The 16,908-nt window shown below is 46.9% G+C and overlaps 1 protein-coding gene across 5 annotated transcripts in view; it reads left to right on the top strand.

Moving 5' to 3' along the window:
* The window catches only part of LOC106599215 (RNA-binding protein 25), a 33,319-nt gene extending 16,820 nt beyond the window's left edge, over positions 1-16,499 (top strand). For 2 of the 5 annotated variants that reach the window (XM_045706887.1, XM_045706854.1), the window contains exons 9-18: positions 1,396-1,745; positions 1,838-1,949; positions 3,120-3,209; positions 3,391-3,464; positions 6,864-7,014; positions 7,730-8,255; positions 10,232-10,542; positions 13,312-13,410; positions 15,495-15,542; positions 15,995-16,499. In XM_045706887.1, coding sequence (XP_045562843.1) covers positions 1,396-1,745; positions 1,838-1,949; positions 3,120-3,209; positions 3,391-3,464; positions 6,864-7,014; positions 7,730-8,255; positions 10,232-10,542; positions 13,312-13,410; positions 15,495-15,542; positions 15,995-16,087 — 1,854 coding nt within the window. In that variant the 3' untranslated portion in view covers positions 16,088-16,499. Of the gene's footprint in view, positions 1-1,395; positions 1,746-1,837; positions 1,950-3,119; positions 3,210-3,390; positions 3,465-6,863; positions 7,015-7,729; positions 8,256-10,231; positions 10,543-13,311; positions 13,411-15,281; positions 15,417-15,494; positions 15,543-15,994 lie in introns of those variants that run through there. The other 3 variants (XM_045706956.1, XM_045706875.1, XM_045706920.1) reach the window with 2 other exon arrangements.
* The last annotated feature ends 409 nt before the right edge of the window (positions 16,500-16,908 follow it).

Genomic DNA, 16,908 nt, shown 5'->3' with positions numbered 1-16,908 from the left:
CACGTCTATGGGGCAGCAGGGTTGAGTAACCAGGTGGTAGCTGGCTAGTGATGGCTGTTTAACAGTCTGATGGCCTGGAGATAGAAGCTGTTTAACAGTCTGATGGCCTGGAGATAGAAGCTGTTTAACAGTCTGATGGCCTGGAGGTAGAAGCTGTTTAACAGTCTGATGGTCTGGAGATAGAAGCTGTTTAACAGTCTGATGGCCTGGAGGTAGAAGCTGTTTAACAGTCTGATGGCCTTGAGGTAGAAGCTGTTTAACAGTCTGATGGTCTGGAGATAGAAGCTGTTTAACAGTCTGATGGCCTGGAGGTAGAAGCTGTTTAACAGTCTGATGGCCTGGAGATAGAAGCTGTTTAACAGTCTGATGGCCTGGAGATAGAAGCTGTTTAACAGTCTGATGGCCTGGAGATAGAAGCTGTTTAACAGTCTGATGGCCTGGAGATAGAAGCTGTTTAACAGTCTGATGGCCTGGAGATAGAAGCTGTTTAACAGTCTGATGGCCTGGAGATAGAAGCTGTTTAACAGTCTGATGGCCTGGAGATAGAAGCTGTTTATCAGTCTGATGGCCTGGAGATAGAAGCTGTTTATCAGTCTGATGGCCTGGAGATAGAAGCTGTTTAACAGTCTGATGGCCTGGAGATAGAAGCTGTTTAACAGTCTGATGGCCTGGAGATAGAAGCTGTTTAACAGTCTGATGGCCTGGAGATAGAAGCTGTTTAACAGTCTGATGGCCTTGAGGTAGAAGCTGTTGCGTAAAGAGGAGTTCAGTCCCCCAGGGGCTGTGAGCTTTGTGGTGAGTTTGGTAGTCGATGTACAGCATCCTCACTAATGCATTCCTTCTGTCCAGGTGGGTGAGGGCAGCGCGAGGGCGATTTGCGTCGTCCATAGGGATGTTGGGATTACTGCACAGTTTCCTAGAGAAATGCATGCGTCCTTTACATGCGAGTCCAGTTCAGGTGACACACGGGCCTCTGGAAGCAACGTCAGCGTAATACCTATTCGTCGGGATCTTCATGAAATGGGGTTTCCATGGCAGAGCAGACGCACACGAGCGTAAGATCACCATGCGGAATGCCAAGAGTCAGCTGGAGTGGTGTAAAGTTTGCTGCCATTGGACTCTGGAGCAGTGGAAACACGTTCCCTGGAGTGATGAATCACGCTTCACCATCTGGCAGTCCGGCGGAAGAATCTGGGTTTGGTGGATGCCAGGAGAACGCTACCTGCCCCAATGCATAGTGCCAACTGTAAAGTTTGGTGGATGAGAAATAATGGTCTGGGGCTGTTTTTCATGGTTCCAGGTAGCTTGTTCTCACTGCCGTGTTGACTGTGTTGTCTATGGGGGAATACAGCAGTAGAGTGACTTAACACAGGGGTACTCCTCTTCTTCCTGTAGAAACTGGAGGAGGAGAAGGGAAAGAAAGAGCAGGAACGGCAAGAGATCGATAAGGACAGGAGGGAGAGAGACAAAGAGAGGGAGCGAGAGAGGGAGCGCCGGGACCGCGAGAGGGAGAAGGAGAAGGAGAGAAACGACAACAACAACAAGGACAGAGACCGGGACCGGATCGATCGGGAACGTGAACGGACAAAGGAGAGAGAGAGGGAACGAGGAGAGAGGGAACGAGGAGAGAGGGAACGAGGAGAGAGGGAACGAGGAGAGAGGGAACGAGGAGAGAGGGAACGCGGAGAGAGGGAACGCGTGAAGGAGCGGAGTCGAGAAGTCAGCAAAGACCGCAGTAGATCCAGGTTGGTATGAGGATCCTAGATCAGCGCTCTGAATACAGGTGCTGGTCAGCTGTAGAAGTGGTGAGTGTTTGAACTCACGTCTCTGCCTGTAGAGAACGGAGCCGCGATGAGAAGAAACACGACCGTGAGGAAGATCAGGAGGAGGCGTACGAACGCAGGAAGCTGGAGAGGAAGATGAGGGACAAGGAGACTGCCTACCAGGAAGTAAGTTTGACGTGTAGTCCATGTTGACAAGGCTTTAGGCCGAATTTATACCCTACGCAAGTACACAACGCAAGAACTACATTAGCTACGGAGAAATGGTAATCCTGTAAAGTTACAAAAATACTCAAACGCGTGCAGCCCTGCAGCTCCACACAGGTATGCACGATTAACATTCTTATTTCGCTAACAGCTTTCTTGCGTTACGTACATGTGTAGGGTTAATTAGGCTTTACCACTGCAATATACTGTCGTAGCATGGAACACAACCAGTCTGACAACTCTTTCTGATTCCCTCAGGCCTAAGGCACTTAGGTATGTGTTCCAAATGGCACCCTATTCTCTATATTGTGCACTACTTTAGACCAGAGCCCTATTCCCTATATAGTGCACTACTTTAGACCAGAGCCCTATGGCACCCTATTCCCTATATAGTGCACTACTTTAGACCAGAGTCCTATTCCCTATATAGTGCACTACTTTAGCACAGAGCCCTATGGCACCCTATTCCCTATATAGTCCACTACTTTAGACCAGAGCCCTATTCCCTATATAGTGCACTACTTTAGACCAGAGCCCTATGGCACCCTATTCCCTATATAGTGCACTACTATAGACCAGAGCCCTATTCCCTATATAGTGCACTACTTTAGACTAGAGCAGGGTTCCATTTGAGACACAAGCCACTGTGCTCATACTGGCTCTGTCTTCAGACAACTCAATTGAACACCTGTCTATGTATAGATGCAAATTACAGTTGGTTTGGATGCTGACTGGCTGAAACAGCATTTCGGTGTGTGTGTGTGTGTGTGTGTGTGTGTGTGTGTGTGTGTGTGTGTGTGTGTGTGTGTGTGTGTGTGTGTGTGTGTGTGTGTGTGTGTGTGTGTGTGTGTGTGTGTGTGTGTGTGTGTGTGTGTGTGTGTGTGTGTGTGTGTGTGTGTGTGTGTGTGTGTGTGTGTGTGTGTGTGTGTGTGTGTGTGTGTGTAGTGTGTGTGTGTAGTGTGTGTGTAGTGTGTGTGTGTAATGTGTGTGTGTGTAGTGTGTGTGTGTAATGTGTGTGTGTGTGTGTAATGTGTGTGTGTGTGTGTGTGTTGTGTGTGTGTGTGTGTGTGTAATGTGTAATGTGTGTGTGTGTGTATATATATCAGATGTTGTTGCTCTTCTTCTTCTCAGCGTCTGAAGAACTGGGAGATCAGGGAGAGGAAGAAGGCTCGGGACTACGACAAAGAGAACCAGCGAGAGGAGGAGAGACGACATGAGATGGTCAGAGAGATGATTCCATATATGCCTTCTATAAGTATACATTCTCTCTGATTCTGTCAACCTGTAATGCCACATGCATGTAATCGCTTCACTATGTCCTGGCCTCTGAATCTGTCTAAATCTGTGATGTGTGGATACTTTGGAGTTGGTATGTAATCCAGTGTTTTTCTTCCTCCTACAGACAAAAGAAGGCAAGCGTCTGAAAGAGTTCCTGGAAGATTATGACGATGACAGAGATGAGTCAAAATACTACAGGTGAGACGGCACCGTTTATAACACACAGACAGATGAGTCAAAATACTACAGGTGAGACGACACCGTTTATAACAGAGACGAGTCAAAATACTACAGGTGAGACGACACCGTTTATAACAGAGATGAGTCAAAATACTACAGGTGAGACGGCACCGTTTATAACAGAGATGAGTCAAAATACTACAGGTGAGATGACACCGTTTATAACACACAGACAGATGAGTCAAAATACTACAGGTGAGACGACACCGTTTATAACAGACGAGTCAAAATACTACAGGTGAGATGGCACCGTTTATAACACACAGACAGATGAGTCAAAATACTACAGGTGAGACGACACCGTTTATAACAGAGATGAGTCAAAATACTACAGGTGAGATGGCACCGTTTATAACAGACGAGTCAAAATACTACAGGTGAGACGGCACCGTTTATAACAGAGATGAGTCAAAATACTACAGGTGAGACGACACCGTTTATAACACACAGACAGATGAGTCAAAATACTACAGGTGAGACGACACCGTTTATAACAGACGAGTCAAAATACTACAGGTGAGATGGCACCGTTTATAACAGACGAGTCAAAATACTACAGGTGAGACGACATCGTTTATAACAGAGATGAGTCAAAATACTACAGGTGAGATGGCACCGTTTATAACAGACGAGTCAAAATACTACAGGTGAGACGACATCGTTTATAACAGAGATGAGTCAAAATACTACAGGTGAGACGGCACCGTTTATAACACACATACAGATGAGTCAAAATACTACAGGTGAGATGGCACCGTTTATAACACACATACAGATGAGTCAAAATACTACAGGTGAGACGGCACCGTTTATAACAGAGACGAGTCAAAATACTACAGGTGAGACGACACCGTTTATAACAGAGATGAGTCAAAATACTACAGGTGAGACGGCACCGTTTATAACAGAGATGAGTCAAAATACTACAGGTGAGACGGCACCGTTTATAACACACAGACAGATGAGTCAAAATACTACAGGTGAGATGACACCGTTTATAACAGAGATGAGTCAAAATACTACAGGTGAGACGGCACCGTTTATAACAGACGAGTAAAAACTACAGGTGAGACCGTTTATAACAGACGAGTCAAAATACTACAGGTGAGATGACACCGTTTATAACACACAGACAGATGAGTCAAAATACTACAGGTGAGATGACACCGTTTATAACAGACGAGTCAAAATACTACAGGTGAGACGACACCGTTTATAACACACAGACAGATGAGTCAAAATACTACAGGTGAGATGACACCGTTTATAACAGACGAGTCAAAATACTACAGGTGAGACGGCACCGTTTATAACAGATGAGTCAAAATACTACAGGTGAGACGACACCGTTTATAACAGACGAGTCAAAATACTACAGGTGAGATGACACCGTTTATAACACACAGACAGATGAGTCAAAATACTACAGGTGAGACGACACCGTTTATAACAGATGAGTCAAAATACTACAGGTGAGACGGCACCGTTTATAACAGAGATGAGTCAAAATACTACAGGTGAGACGGCACCGTTTATAACAGAGATGAGTCAAAATACTACAGGTGAGACGGCACCGTTTATAACAGAGATGAGTCAAAATACTACAGGTGAGACGGCACCGTTTATAACAGAGATGAGTCAAAATACTACAGGTGAGACGACACCGTTTATAACACACAGACAGATGAGTCAAAATACTACAGGTGAGATGACACCGTTTATAACAGAGATGAGTCAAAATACTACAGGTGAGACGGCATCGTTTATAACAGAGATGAGTCAAAATACTACAGGTGAGACGACACCGTTTATAACAGACGAGTCAAAATACTACAGGTGAGATGGCACCGTTTATAACAGAGATGAGTCAAAATACTACAGGTGAGACGACACCGTTTATAACAGAGATGAGTCAAAATACTACAGGTGAGACGGCACCGTTTATAACACACAGACAGATGAGTCAAAATACTACAGGTGAGACGACACCGTTTATAACAGAGATGAGTCAAAATACTACAGGTGAGACGGCACCGTTTATAACAGAGATGAGTCAAAATACTACAGGTGAGACGACACCGTTTATAACAGAGATGAGTCAAAATACTACAGGTGAGATGACACCGTTTATAACAGAGATGAGTCAAAATACTACAGGTGAGACGACATCGTTTATAACAGAGATGAGTCAAAATACTACAGGTGAGACGACACCGTTTATAACACACAGCAGATGAGTCAAAATACTACAGGTGAGATGACACCGTTTATAACAACAGCAGATGAGTCAAAATACTACAGGTGAGACGGCACCGTTTATAACAGAGATGAGTCAAAATACTACAGGTGAGACGGCACCGTTTATAAACAGAAGATGAGTCAAAATACTACAGGTGAGATGACACCGTTTATAACAGAGATGAGTCAAAATACTACAGGTGAGACGGCACCGTTTATAACACACAGACAGATGAGTCAAAATACTACAGGTGAGACGGCACCGTTTATAACAGAGATGAGTCAAAATACTACAGGTGAGATGACACCGTTTATAACAGAGATGAGTCAAAATACTACAGGTGAGACGGCACCGTTTATAACACACAGACAGATGAGTCAAAATACTACAGGTGAGACGACACCGTTTATAACAGAGATGAGTCAAAATACTACAGGTGAGACGGCACCGTTTATAACAGATGAGTCAAAATACTACAGGTGAGATGACACCGTTTATAACAGACGAGTCAAAATACTACAGGTGAGACGGCACCGTTTATAACACACATACAGATGAGTCAAAATACTACAGGTGAGACGACACCGTTTATAACAGACGAGTCAAAATACTACAGGTGAGACGACACCGTTTATAACAGACATACAGATGAGTCAAAATACTACAGGTGAGACGGCACCGTTTATAACAGACGAGTCAAAATACTACAGGTGAGACGGCACCGTTTATAACAGACGAGTCAAAATACTACAGGTGAGACGGCACCGTTTATAACAGACAGACAGATGAGTCAAAATACAAGCTGTTGGAACTGGTCGGTGGAAGCCACAAACAAAGGAGCCAGCTGTGTTGGGTCTGGCACCCTGTAGCAGAGCTGAGTTCCAATGCTATTTTAAATCATTTCCTAATCTCAAGTTGGGCTTGATTTGAGTTAGGCGTGGGTGGGGGGGGTAAAGAAATAGCAAACCCTTGCCCATCTGGCGCTATAGGCAGCCTAAAGCAAATGCAAAGTATTTGAATGATTACAAATAGTATTTTAACACAGGTCTGTAGTGTTAATCTGTATGACTGACTGACTGTCTGTCTCTCTGTCGTCGTCGTCGTCCCCCCCCTCTCAGGGGTAGTGCATTACAGAAGCGTCTGAGAGACCGTGAGAAGGAGACAGAGCTGGATGATAGAGACAGGAAGCGGGAGAAGGAGGAGCATGATCAGATCAGACAGAGACTGTTAGCTGAGGGACACCCAGACCCTGAGGCCGAGCTGCAGAGGGTATGTCTCCGTCTGTCTGTTGTGGAACAGGAGACAGGCAGACGGTCTGGCTGGCTGGCTGGCTGTTGTGGAGCTCTCCTATGACCAAGGTCGTGTTCACGAGGGCACATCGTAACAATGTGTTTTGCAAGGGAAAACGCAACGCTGCGTTCTGTCTCTCGTGTGCCTCCCGTCTGTCTCGTGTGCCTCCCGTCTGTCTCGTGTGCCTCCCGTCTGTCTCGTGTGCCTCCCGTCTGTCTCGTGTGCCTCCCGTCTGTCTCGTGTGCCTCCCGTCTGTCTCGTGTGCCTCCCGTCTGTCTCGTGTGCCTCCCGTCTGTCTCGTGTGCCTCCCGTCTGTCTCGTGTGCCTCCCGTCTGTCTCGTGTGCCTCCCGTCTTCCTCCCGTCTTCCTCCCGTCTTCCTCCCGTCTTCCTCCCGTCTGTCTCGTCTTCCTCCCGTCTGTCTCCCGTCTTCCTCCCGTCTGTCTCCCGTCTTCCTCCCGTCTGTCTCCGTGTGCCTCCCGTCTGTCTCCCATCTTCCTCCCGTCTACCTCCTGCTGGTTAACTTTGGCACAGTAACAGACATGAGAAATGTTGATCAGTGTGTATTGTACCTGTCAAATGGGGACAATACACACTAATCAACAAGGCACATTCATGACATTTTGTTTTGTTTTATTTTCATTTGTAAAGTGTGTTGAGACTTTAAATAAATTGTGATTTGATTTTTACACCAAGATGGAGGAGGAGGCAGAGAGGAGGCGGCAGCCCCCAGTGAAGCCGGAGCCAGAGGAGGAGGAGGAGGAGGAGGTGCAGCAGGAGAAACCACACAGGGAGAGGGAGCACCGAGAGAGGGAGCACCGGGAGAGGGAGCACCGGGAGAGGGAGCACCGGGAGAGGGAGCACCGGGAGAGGGAGCACCGGGAGAGGGAGCACCGAGAGAGGGACAGGAGAGGAGGTGGAGGTGCAGACAGGCCTCCTCCCGAACACCCTCAGTCCCAATCAGACGATGATGTGGAGGATGGAGAGGAGCTTGACGATCGTGACGGGGAAGACTCGTCAGATGCCAGGACACACCCACACCTCAAGCCCACACTGCGGCCAATCACGTCGGCACCCTCTGTGTCGTCGGGCAGCGGCGGCGCCACGCCCAACTCCCCTGGCAACGAGTCTCCGTGTGGCATCATCATCCCCCATGAGAACTCTCCAGAAGCCCAGCCCACAGATGAACACCGGCCGAAGATAGGCCTCAGCCTGAAACTGGGTGAGTTAGAACCAGCCTGACTGGGCCGGTTAGAACCAGCCTGAAACTGGGCCAGGTTAGAACCAGCCTGAAACTGGGCCAGTTTAGAACCAGCCTGAAACTGGGCCAGTTTAGAACCAGCCTGAAACTGGGCCAGTTTAGAACCAGCCTGAAACTGGGCCAGTTTAGAACCAGCCTGAAACTGGGCCAGTTTAGAACCAGCCTGAAACTGGGCCAGTTTAGAACCAGCCTGAAACTGGGCCAGTTTAGAACCAGCCTGAAACTGGGCCATTGAGATGGCTTGGGATGAGTTGGACCGCAGAGTGAAGGAAAAGCAGCCAACAAGTGCTCAGCATATGTGGGAACTCAAGACTGTTGACCGGGCGCTCAGCTCATTCAGCGGTGTGTAGCTGTAGTATGAATGGGTGAGGGGGGGTATGAATGGGTGGGGGGGAGAGTGAGGGAGGGGGTATGAATGGGTGGGGGGGAGTGAGGGGTATGAATGGGTGGGGGGGAGTGAGAGAGGGGGTATGAATGGGTGGGGGAGAGTGGGGAGTATGAATGGGTGAGGGGGGGTAGGAATGGGTGGGGGAGAGTGAGGGGGGGTATGAATGGGTGAGGGAGGACTGAAGGGGGGTATGAATGGGTGAGGGAGGAGTGAGGGGGTGTGTTCATAGATATAACAAAGGCCTTAAAATGTCCAAACTCGTCTCAGCCAAATTATAATAGTACCACATCAAAGCAATGCAGTTCAAACAACAATAAACTGGCAGCAACCTCCCTTTAACTGAAATGGCAACCCAAATACGTCTGGCAGGGCAGTAACAGTCCAGCGACATCAAAGGGAAGATCATTGGGGGGGTTAAAACAGTCTCCTGCAGTGTAAAGCAATGGAACGATAGAGAGAAAATGAATGAGAGAGAGAGAGGGCTTTTAACTGTTGACTTCTGGGCTTGCAGTTTCACCTGTTGACTTCTGGGCTTGCAGTTTCACCTGTTGACTTCTGGGCTTGCAGTTTTACCTGTTGACTTCTGGGCTTGCAGTTTTACCTGTTGACTTCTGGGCTTGCAGTTTCACCTGTTGACTTCTGGGCTTGCAGTTTCACCTGTTGACTTCTGGGCTTGCAGTTTCACCTGTTGACTTCTGGGCTTGCAGTTTCACCTGTTGACTTCTGGGCTTGCAGTTTCACTGACTGTCCGTCGGATACATCTGGTGGCTGGTTGGTTGTTTTGTCATAGCTTTGCAACGATGTTGCAACGACTCCATGCGATCGATGACCGGAGCGGTCGCAACACATAACCACGAGCTAGAGCGCTAACACCGGCCGTCGACTTAAACACTTCACGAACGAAACGCGCTGAAAATAAACAAGACTTCTGCAGAGTTGCACAAACTGTCAAACTGCTAACTGATAGCTCCTTAGTTCTCCACAAAGAGCCAATCTTTTTTTCCCTCTCCTTCCCGACAGCTGATGCACACCCAAAGTGTCGGCTCACAGTGCTTGATTTCGCCACAATTTTGTGTGTGTGGGGTACAGAGATGAGGTAGTCATTGAAAAATCATGTTAAACACTATTATTGCATACGGTGTCCATGCTCCAACTTAGTATGTGACCGGTTTAGCAGATTTCAACTGTTGAATTTTATTTAGGCTCGCCATAACAAAAGGGGTTGAATACTTATTGACTTAAGACATTTCAGCTTTTCATTTGTAATTAATTTGTAAATATTGCTAAAAACATAATTCGACTTTGACGTTATGGGGTATTGTGTGTGTGTGTGTGACACAATCTCAATTTAATACATTTTAATTTCAAGCTGTAACAACAATGTGGACAAAGTCAAGGGGTGTGAATACTTTCTGAAGATGTTAAACGTTTTACATCTGTATGCTAAAGGTACCGTAACTTTTCTTCTAATACATTTAAAAGTTAATAGTTACTTCCCTACTATATCTCTCTCTCTCTCGCTCTCGCTCTCTCTCGCTCTCCTCCCCAGGCGCCGGCGCCAGCCCCAACCATCAGATCCACACTGGGAGTAAACGTAAGAAGCTGGCCAACGTCGACAGCGTCTTCAACAAGTTTGGAGAGGAGGAGGCCGACGAGGCGCCCCGTAAACGTAAGCTGGTTCCGCTGGACTACGGTGAGGACGATAAGAGTTTGGGTCTGGACGGGGCGGAGGTACCTGGAGGGAAGGGAGGACAAAACACAGAGGAGAAACGAAAACACATCAGGAGTCTGATTGAGAAGATTCCTACGGCCAGACCTGAGCTGTTCAACTACCCTCTGGACTGGACCGCTGTGGACTCGGTAAGGATGAAGACGAGGTAGTGGAGAGACTATAGGACCAGGTTTTATGGATAGATTACAGGGATTTACATCAATAGACCGCTGTGGACTCGGTAAGGATGAAGACGAGGTAGTGGAGAGACTATAGGACCAGGTTTTATGGATAGATTACAGGGGATTTACATCAATAGACTGCTGTGGACTCGGTAAGGATGAAGACGAGGTAGTGGAGAGACTATAGGACCAGGTTTTATGGATAGATTACAGGGATTTACATCAATAGACCGCTGTGGACTCGGTAAGGATGAAGACGAGGTAGTGGAGAGACTATAGGACCAGGTTTTATGGATAGATTACAGGGGATTTACATCAATAGACCGCTGTGGACTCGGTAAGGATGAAGACGAGGTAGTGGAGAGACTATAGGACCAGGTTTTGTGGATAGATTACAGGGGATTTACATCAATAGACCGCTGTGGACTCGGTAAGGATGAAGACGAGGTAGTGGAGAGACTATAGGACCAGGTTTTATGGATAGATACAGGGGATTTACATCAATAGACCGCTGTGGACTCGGTAAGGATGAAGACGAGGTAGTGGAGAGACTATAGGACCAGGTTTTATGGATAGATTACAGGGATTTACATCAATAGACCGCTCTGGACTCGGTAAGGATGAAGACGAGGTAGTGGAGAGACTATAGGACCAGGTTTTATGGATAGATTACAGGGATTTACATCAATAGACCGCTGTGGACTCGGTAAGGATGAAGACGAGGTAGTGGAGAGACTATAGGACCAGGTTTTATGGATAGATTACAGGGATTTACATCAATAGACTGCTGTGGACTCGGTAAGGATGAAGACGAGGTAGTGGAGAGACTATAGGACCAGGTTTTATGGATAGATACAGGGATTTACATCAATAGACCGCTGTGGACTCGGTAAGGATGAAGACGAGGTAGTGGAGAGACTATAGGACCAGGTTTTATGGATAGATTACAGGGATTTACATCAATAGACCGCTGTGGACTCGGTAAGGATGAAGACGAGGTAGTGGAGAGACTATAGGACCAGGTTTTATGGATAGATTACAGGGATTTACATCAATAGACCGCTGTGGACTCGGTAAGGATGAAGACGAGGTAGTGGAGAGACTATAGGACCAGGTTTTATGGATAGATTACAGGGATTTACATCAATAGACCGCTGTGGACTTGGTAAGGATGAAGACGAGGTAGTGGAGAGACTATAGGACCAGGTTTTATGGATAGATTACAGGGATTTACATCAATAGACCGCTGTGGACTCGGTAAGGATGAAGACGAGGTAGTGGAGAGACTATAGGACCAGGTTTTATGGATAGATTACAGGGATTTACATCAATAGACCGCTGTGGACTCGGTAAGGATGAAGACGAGGTAGTGGAGAGACTATAGGACCAGGTTTTGTGGATAGATTACAGGGATTTACATCAATAGACTGCTGTGGACTCGGTAAGGATGAAGACGAGGTAGTGGAGAGACTATAGGACCAGGTTTTATGGATAGATTACAGGGATTTACATCAATAGACCGCTGTGGACTCGGTAAGGATGAAGACGAGGTAGTGGAGAGACTATAGGACCAGGTTTTATGGATAGATACAGGGGATTTACATCAATAGACCGCTGTGGACTCGTTTAGGATGAACTCTTCTAGCCTGGTCCCTGATCTGTTTATCATTTCAACTCCATCACTAGTGCAAAATGGCAAGGAGTGGAATGATAACACAAACAGACTGGTACCCAGGCTAGAGCTCTTTTTCCCTAAATATAGTGTGATGGATTCTGGGTTCTAACTCCTAAACTTGAAATAAGGTTAATTATCAGATATTCTATTGAAATATTGAGTGCTATGGTTTAGAGGGTCTACACCAGAGGTTACATTTTGCATTTAACATTTTTTGTCATTTAGCAGATGCTCTTATCCAGAGCGACTTACAGTAGTGAAGGCATATATTTCATACATTTTCTTTTCTCCGTACTGGTCCCCCCGTGGGAATCGAACCCACAACCCTGGCGTTGCAAACACCGTGCTCTACCAACTGAGCCACACGGGTATGGGTATCTGTAATAGGAAGGTATATAGTGTGTGAAACTAAGCTTGGAATGTACTGAGTGTTAGAGAGAACGATCACATGGCAGGCATAGATAAGGGGGGAGAGTCATGGATTAGTGATGAAGTGTGTGTGGGGGGGGGGGACGGGTCGAGATCAGGTCACGTTTAAGGGAGAAGAAACAGTTTATTGTCCGTAATCACTTTAGTTTCCTGCCTAGCGATAAACATGTAATGTTTAGCGAGAAGGAGGAGACTCCACCCCCAAAGTGACGTACACATACCACCGGCTATTGTAAACATGTTTTTGTCGACTCGGCTGTTCGATAGAGAAGTAGAAAGTGAAAATGTGTGTTTTATAATCTCTATTAGCTATGCTTTGTAGGAGTGGATTTATACTTAGTCGTCACGAGGTCTGAAATAAACTCGCTCGTTTGTAAATTAGAGTTCGGATGCAGTCGGACTGCGCGATGAATGCCTTTTTTTTTTTTGGTCTCGTCTTGTCCCGGAGAATCTTGTCGGAGATGTGCTCTCTCCCTTTTACATTTCTGAGGCGCCGCAGCTAACCATTTAATCGCACCGGTATGAATTTGGCGTGTGTGTAAGTTTTGTGGGGGGGGAGTTGGAGTTGGGACTGTCGCTCCTGTGTCTCTTTTAAAACACACCAAGTCTACCACCTTTGTTCTTCTCCTCAGACTCTGATGGACCGTCGCATCAGGCCCTGGATCAACAAGAAGATTATAGAATATATCGGAGAGGAGGAAGCTACGCTAGTCGACTTTGTTTGTTCGAAGGTGAGTTGTACTTGTCTTTCTGCACTAACTGTATGTGGCTCAGAGAGTCTGCTAAATGACTCACTACTGTAGTGGCTCTGGATCAGAGAGTCTGCTAAATGACTCACTACTGTAGTGGCTCTGGATCAGAGAGTCTGCTAAATGACTCACTACTGTAGTGGCTCTGGATCAGAGAGTCTACTAAATGACTCACTACTGTAGTGACTCTGGATCAGAGAGTCTACTAAATGACTCACTACTGTAGTGGCTCTGGATCAGAGAGTCTGCTAAATGACTCACTACTGTAGTGGCTCTGGATCAGAGAGTCTGCTAAATGACTCACTACTGTAGTGGCTCTGGATCAGAGAGTCTGCTAAATGACTCACTACTGTAAGTGACTCTGGATAAGAGAGTCTGCTAAATGACTCACTACTTTAGTGGCTCTGGATCAGAGAGTCTGCTAAATGACTCACTACTTTAGTGGCTCTGGATCAGAGAGTCTGCTAAATGACTCACTACTGTAAGTGGCTCTGGATCAGAGAGTCTGCTAAATGACTCACTACTGTAAGTGGCTCTGGATCAGAGAGTCTGCTAAATGACTCACTACTGTAAGTGGCTCTGGATCAGAGAGTCTGCTAAATGACTCACTACTGTAGTGACTCTGGATCAGAGAGTCTACTAAATGACTCACTACTGTAGTGACTCTGGATAAGAGAGTCTGCTAAATGACTCACTACTGTAGTGACTCTGGATCAGAGAGTCTGCTAAATGACTCACTACTGTAGTGACTCTGGATCAGAGAGTCTACTAAATGACTCACTACTGTAGTGACTCTGGATAAGAGAGTCTGCTAAATGACTCACTACTGTAAGTGGCTCTGGATCAGAGAGTCTGCTAAATGACTCACTACTGTAAGTGGCTCTGGATCAGAGAGTCTGCTAAATGACTCACTACTGTAAGTGGCTCTGGATCAGAGAGTCTGCTAAATGACTCACTACTGTAAGTGGCTCTGGATCAGAGAGTCTGCTAAATGACTCACTACTGTAAGTGGCTCTGGATCAGAGAGTCTACTAAATGACTCACTACTGTAGTGGCTCTGGGTCAGAGTCTGCTAAATGACTCACTACTGTAAGTGACTCTGGATAAGAGAGTCTGCTAAATGACTCACTACTTTAGTGGCTCTGGATCAGAGAGTCTGCTAAATGACTCACTACTGTAGTGACTCTGGATCAGAGAGTCTGCTAAATGACTCACTACTGTAGTGACTCTGGATCAGAGAGTCTGCTAAATGACTCACTACTGTACTGGCTCTGGATCAGAGAGTCTGCTAAATGACTCACTACTGTAAGTGGCTCTGGATCAGAGAGTCTGCTAAATGACTCACTACTGTAAGTGGCTCTGGATCAGAGAGTCTGCTAAATGACTCACTACTGTAAGTGGCTCTGGATCAGAGAGTCTGCTAAATGACTCACTACTGTAGTGGCTCTGGATAAGGATATGAACACAACCTACAGCTTGTCATAAGCATGTGTTGTTTTCAGTCCTTCACATTGGCCATGTAGATGACAGGATGCTGTCAAAGGTATTGGGGATGGACCCAGTGTTTATTGCTGTGACGTGTAACATAATCTCTGCACTAGGCTGGTGTGATGTTTGACCAGCTGTTATGTTGTCCCCTAAAGGTCATGTAGTCCCCTAAAGGTCATGTAGTCCCCTAAAGGTCATGTAGTCCCCTAAAGGTCATGTTGTCCCCTAAAGGTCATGTTGTCCCCTAAAAGGTCATGTTGTCCCCTAAAGGTCATGTTGTCCCCTAAAGGTCATGTTGTCCCCTAAAGGTCATGTTGTCCCCTAAAGGTCATGTTGTCCCCTAAAGGTCATGTAGTCTCCTAAAGGTCATGTCTCACGGTGTGATGTTTAACCAGCTTGTTATGTTGTCCCCTAAAGGTCATGTAGTCTCCTAAAGGGCATGTCTCACGGTGTGATGTTTGACCAGCTTGTTATGTTGTCCCCTAAAGGTCATGTTGTCCCCTAAAGGTCATGTTGTCCCCTGAAGGTCATGTCTCACGGTGTGATGTTTGACCAGCTTGTTATGTTGTCCCCTAAAGGTCATGTCTCACGGTACACCGCAGGGGATCTTGGATGATGTTGCCATGGTGAGTGGATCATAGAAAATCATTAAACGTGATCACAGGAACGGATTTTTCTAGGCTGAAACCAGTTTTAGTGATCGTACGTTAACGCGTGTAATGTACTTCTGGCTTGTTCTACTAGCTCAGACTTTTAAGTGAGGAAAACATGTACTTGCTACGACTGAGACGTGTAGTTTTTCTCACGTTGTCGTTTTAAGATGAATGCACTTAACTGTAAGTCGCTGCGGATAAGAGTCTGCTAAATGACATGTAAAATGTAAAAATGATATGTAATCTTACATTTGAGTTAGTTATAAAAAAAAAAAAGTGTGAGAGACAAGACCACTCCACTCACTGAACTGAATGATTTATTGTTACCTGTTTCTCGTCAACAGTGCAGTACTCTAGACATAACGGGTGTTAGAACGTGTGTTAGTAAATGACGACACCACTAACTGATTTATTGTTACCTGCAGGTTCTGGATGAGGAGGCAGAGGTGTTCATAGTTAAAATGTGGAGGTTGTTGATCTACGAAACAGAGGCTAAGAAGATTGGTCTGGGGAAATGAAGACTAGTACTACTATCTAGTACTACTACAGTATTACTGCTGTCAGGGACAGTTTTTTTCCCCCTCTGGTTTCAAGTCTCTTTATTTCTCTGACTGATCGACTGATCACACGGACACCTCTCACTCACTAGGGTGTCGGGACTACGAATATGGGCCTTGTTACCAGTCCCCAACCACCCTCTACCCCCCTCTACCACTCAAACCCGCCTCTACCGCTCCCCAACCCCCCCTCTGTCACTCAAACCTGCCTCTACCGCTCCCCAACCCCCCCTCTGTCACTCAAACCCGCCTCTACCGCTCCCCAACCCCCCCCTCTGTCACTCATCCCTCCTCTACCGCTCCCCAAAACCCCCTCTACCTCTCATCCCCCTCTACCGCTCCCCAAACCCCCCTCTACCTCTCATCCCCCTCTACCGCTCCCCCAAACCCCCTCTACCGCTCATCCCCATCTACCGCTCCCCAAACCCCCTCTACCGCTCCCCAAACCCCCTCTACCACTCCCCAAATCCCCCTCTACATACCCCCTCTACCGCTCCCCCAATCCCCCTCTACCGCTCCCCAATCCCCCTCTACCGCTCCCCCAATCCCCCTCTACCACTCATCCCCCTCTACCGCTCATCCCCCCTCTACCACACCCCAAATCCCCCTCTACCACTCATCCCCCTCTACCGCTCATCCCCCCTCTACCGCTCCCCATTCCCCCTCTACCGCTCATCCCCCCTCTACCGCTCCCCATTCCCCCTCTACCACTCATCCCCCTCTACCGCTCACCCCCCTCTACTGCTCATCCCCCCTCTACCACTCCCCAAATCCCCCTCTAC

Source organism: Salmo salar, chromosome ssa01 (assembly GCF_905237065.1).
Source record: "Salmo salar chromosome ssa01, Ssal_v3.1, whole genome shotgun sequence".
Lineage (NCBI taxonomy): Eukaryota > Metazoa > Chordata > Actinopteri > Salmoniformes > Salmonidae > Salmo > Salmo salar.
Note: the sequence above shows the minus strand (reverse complement) of the source record. Positions and strands in the feature narration are given on the sequence as shown.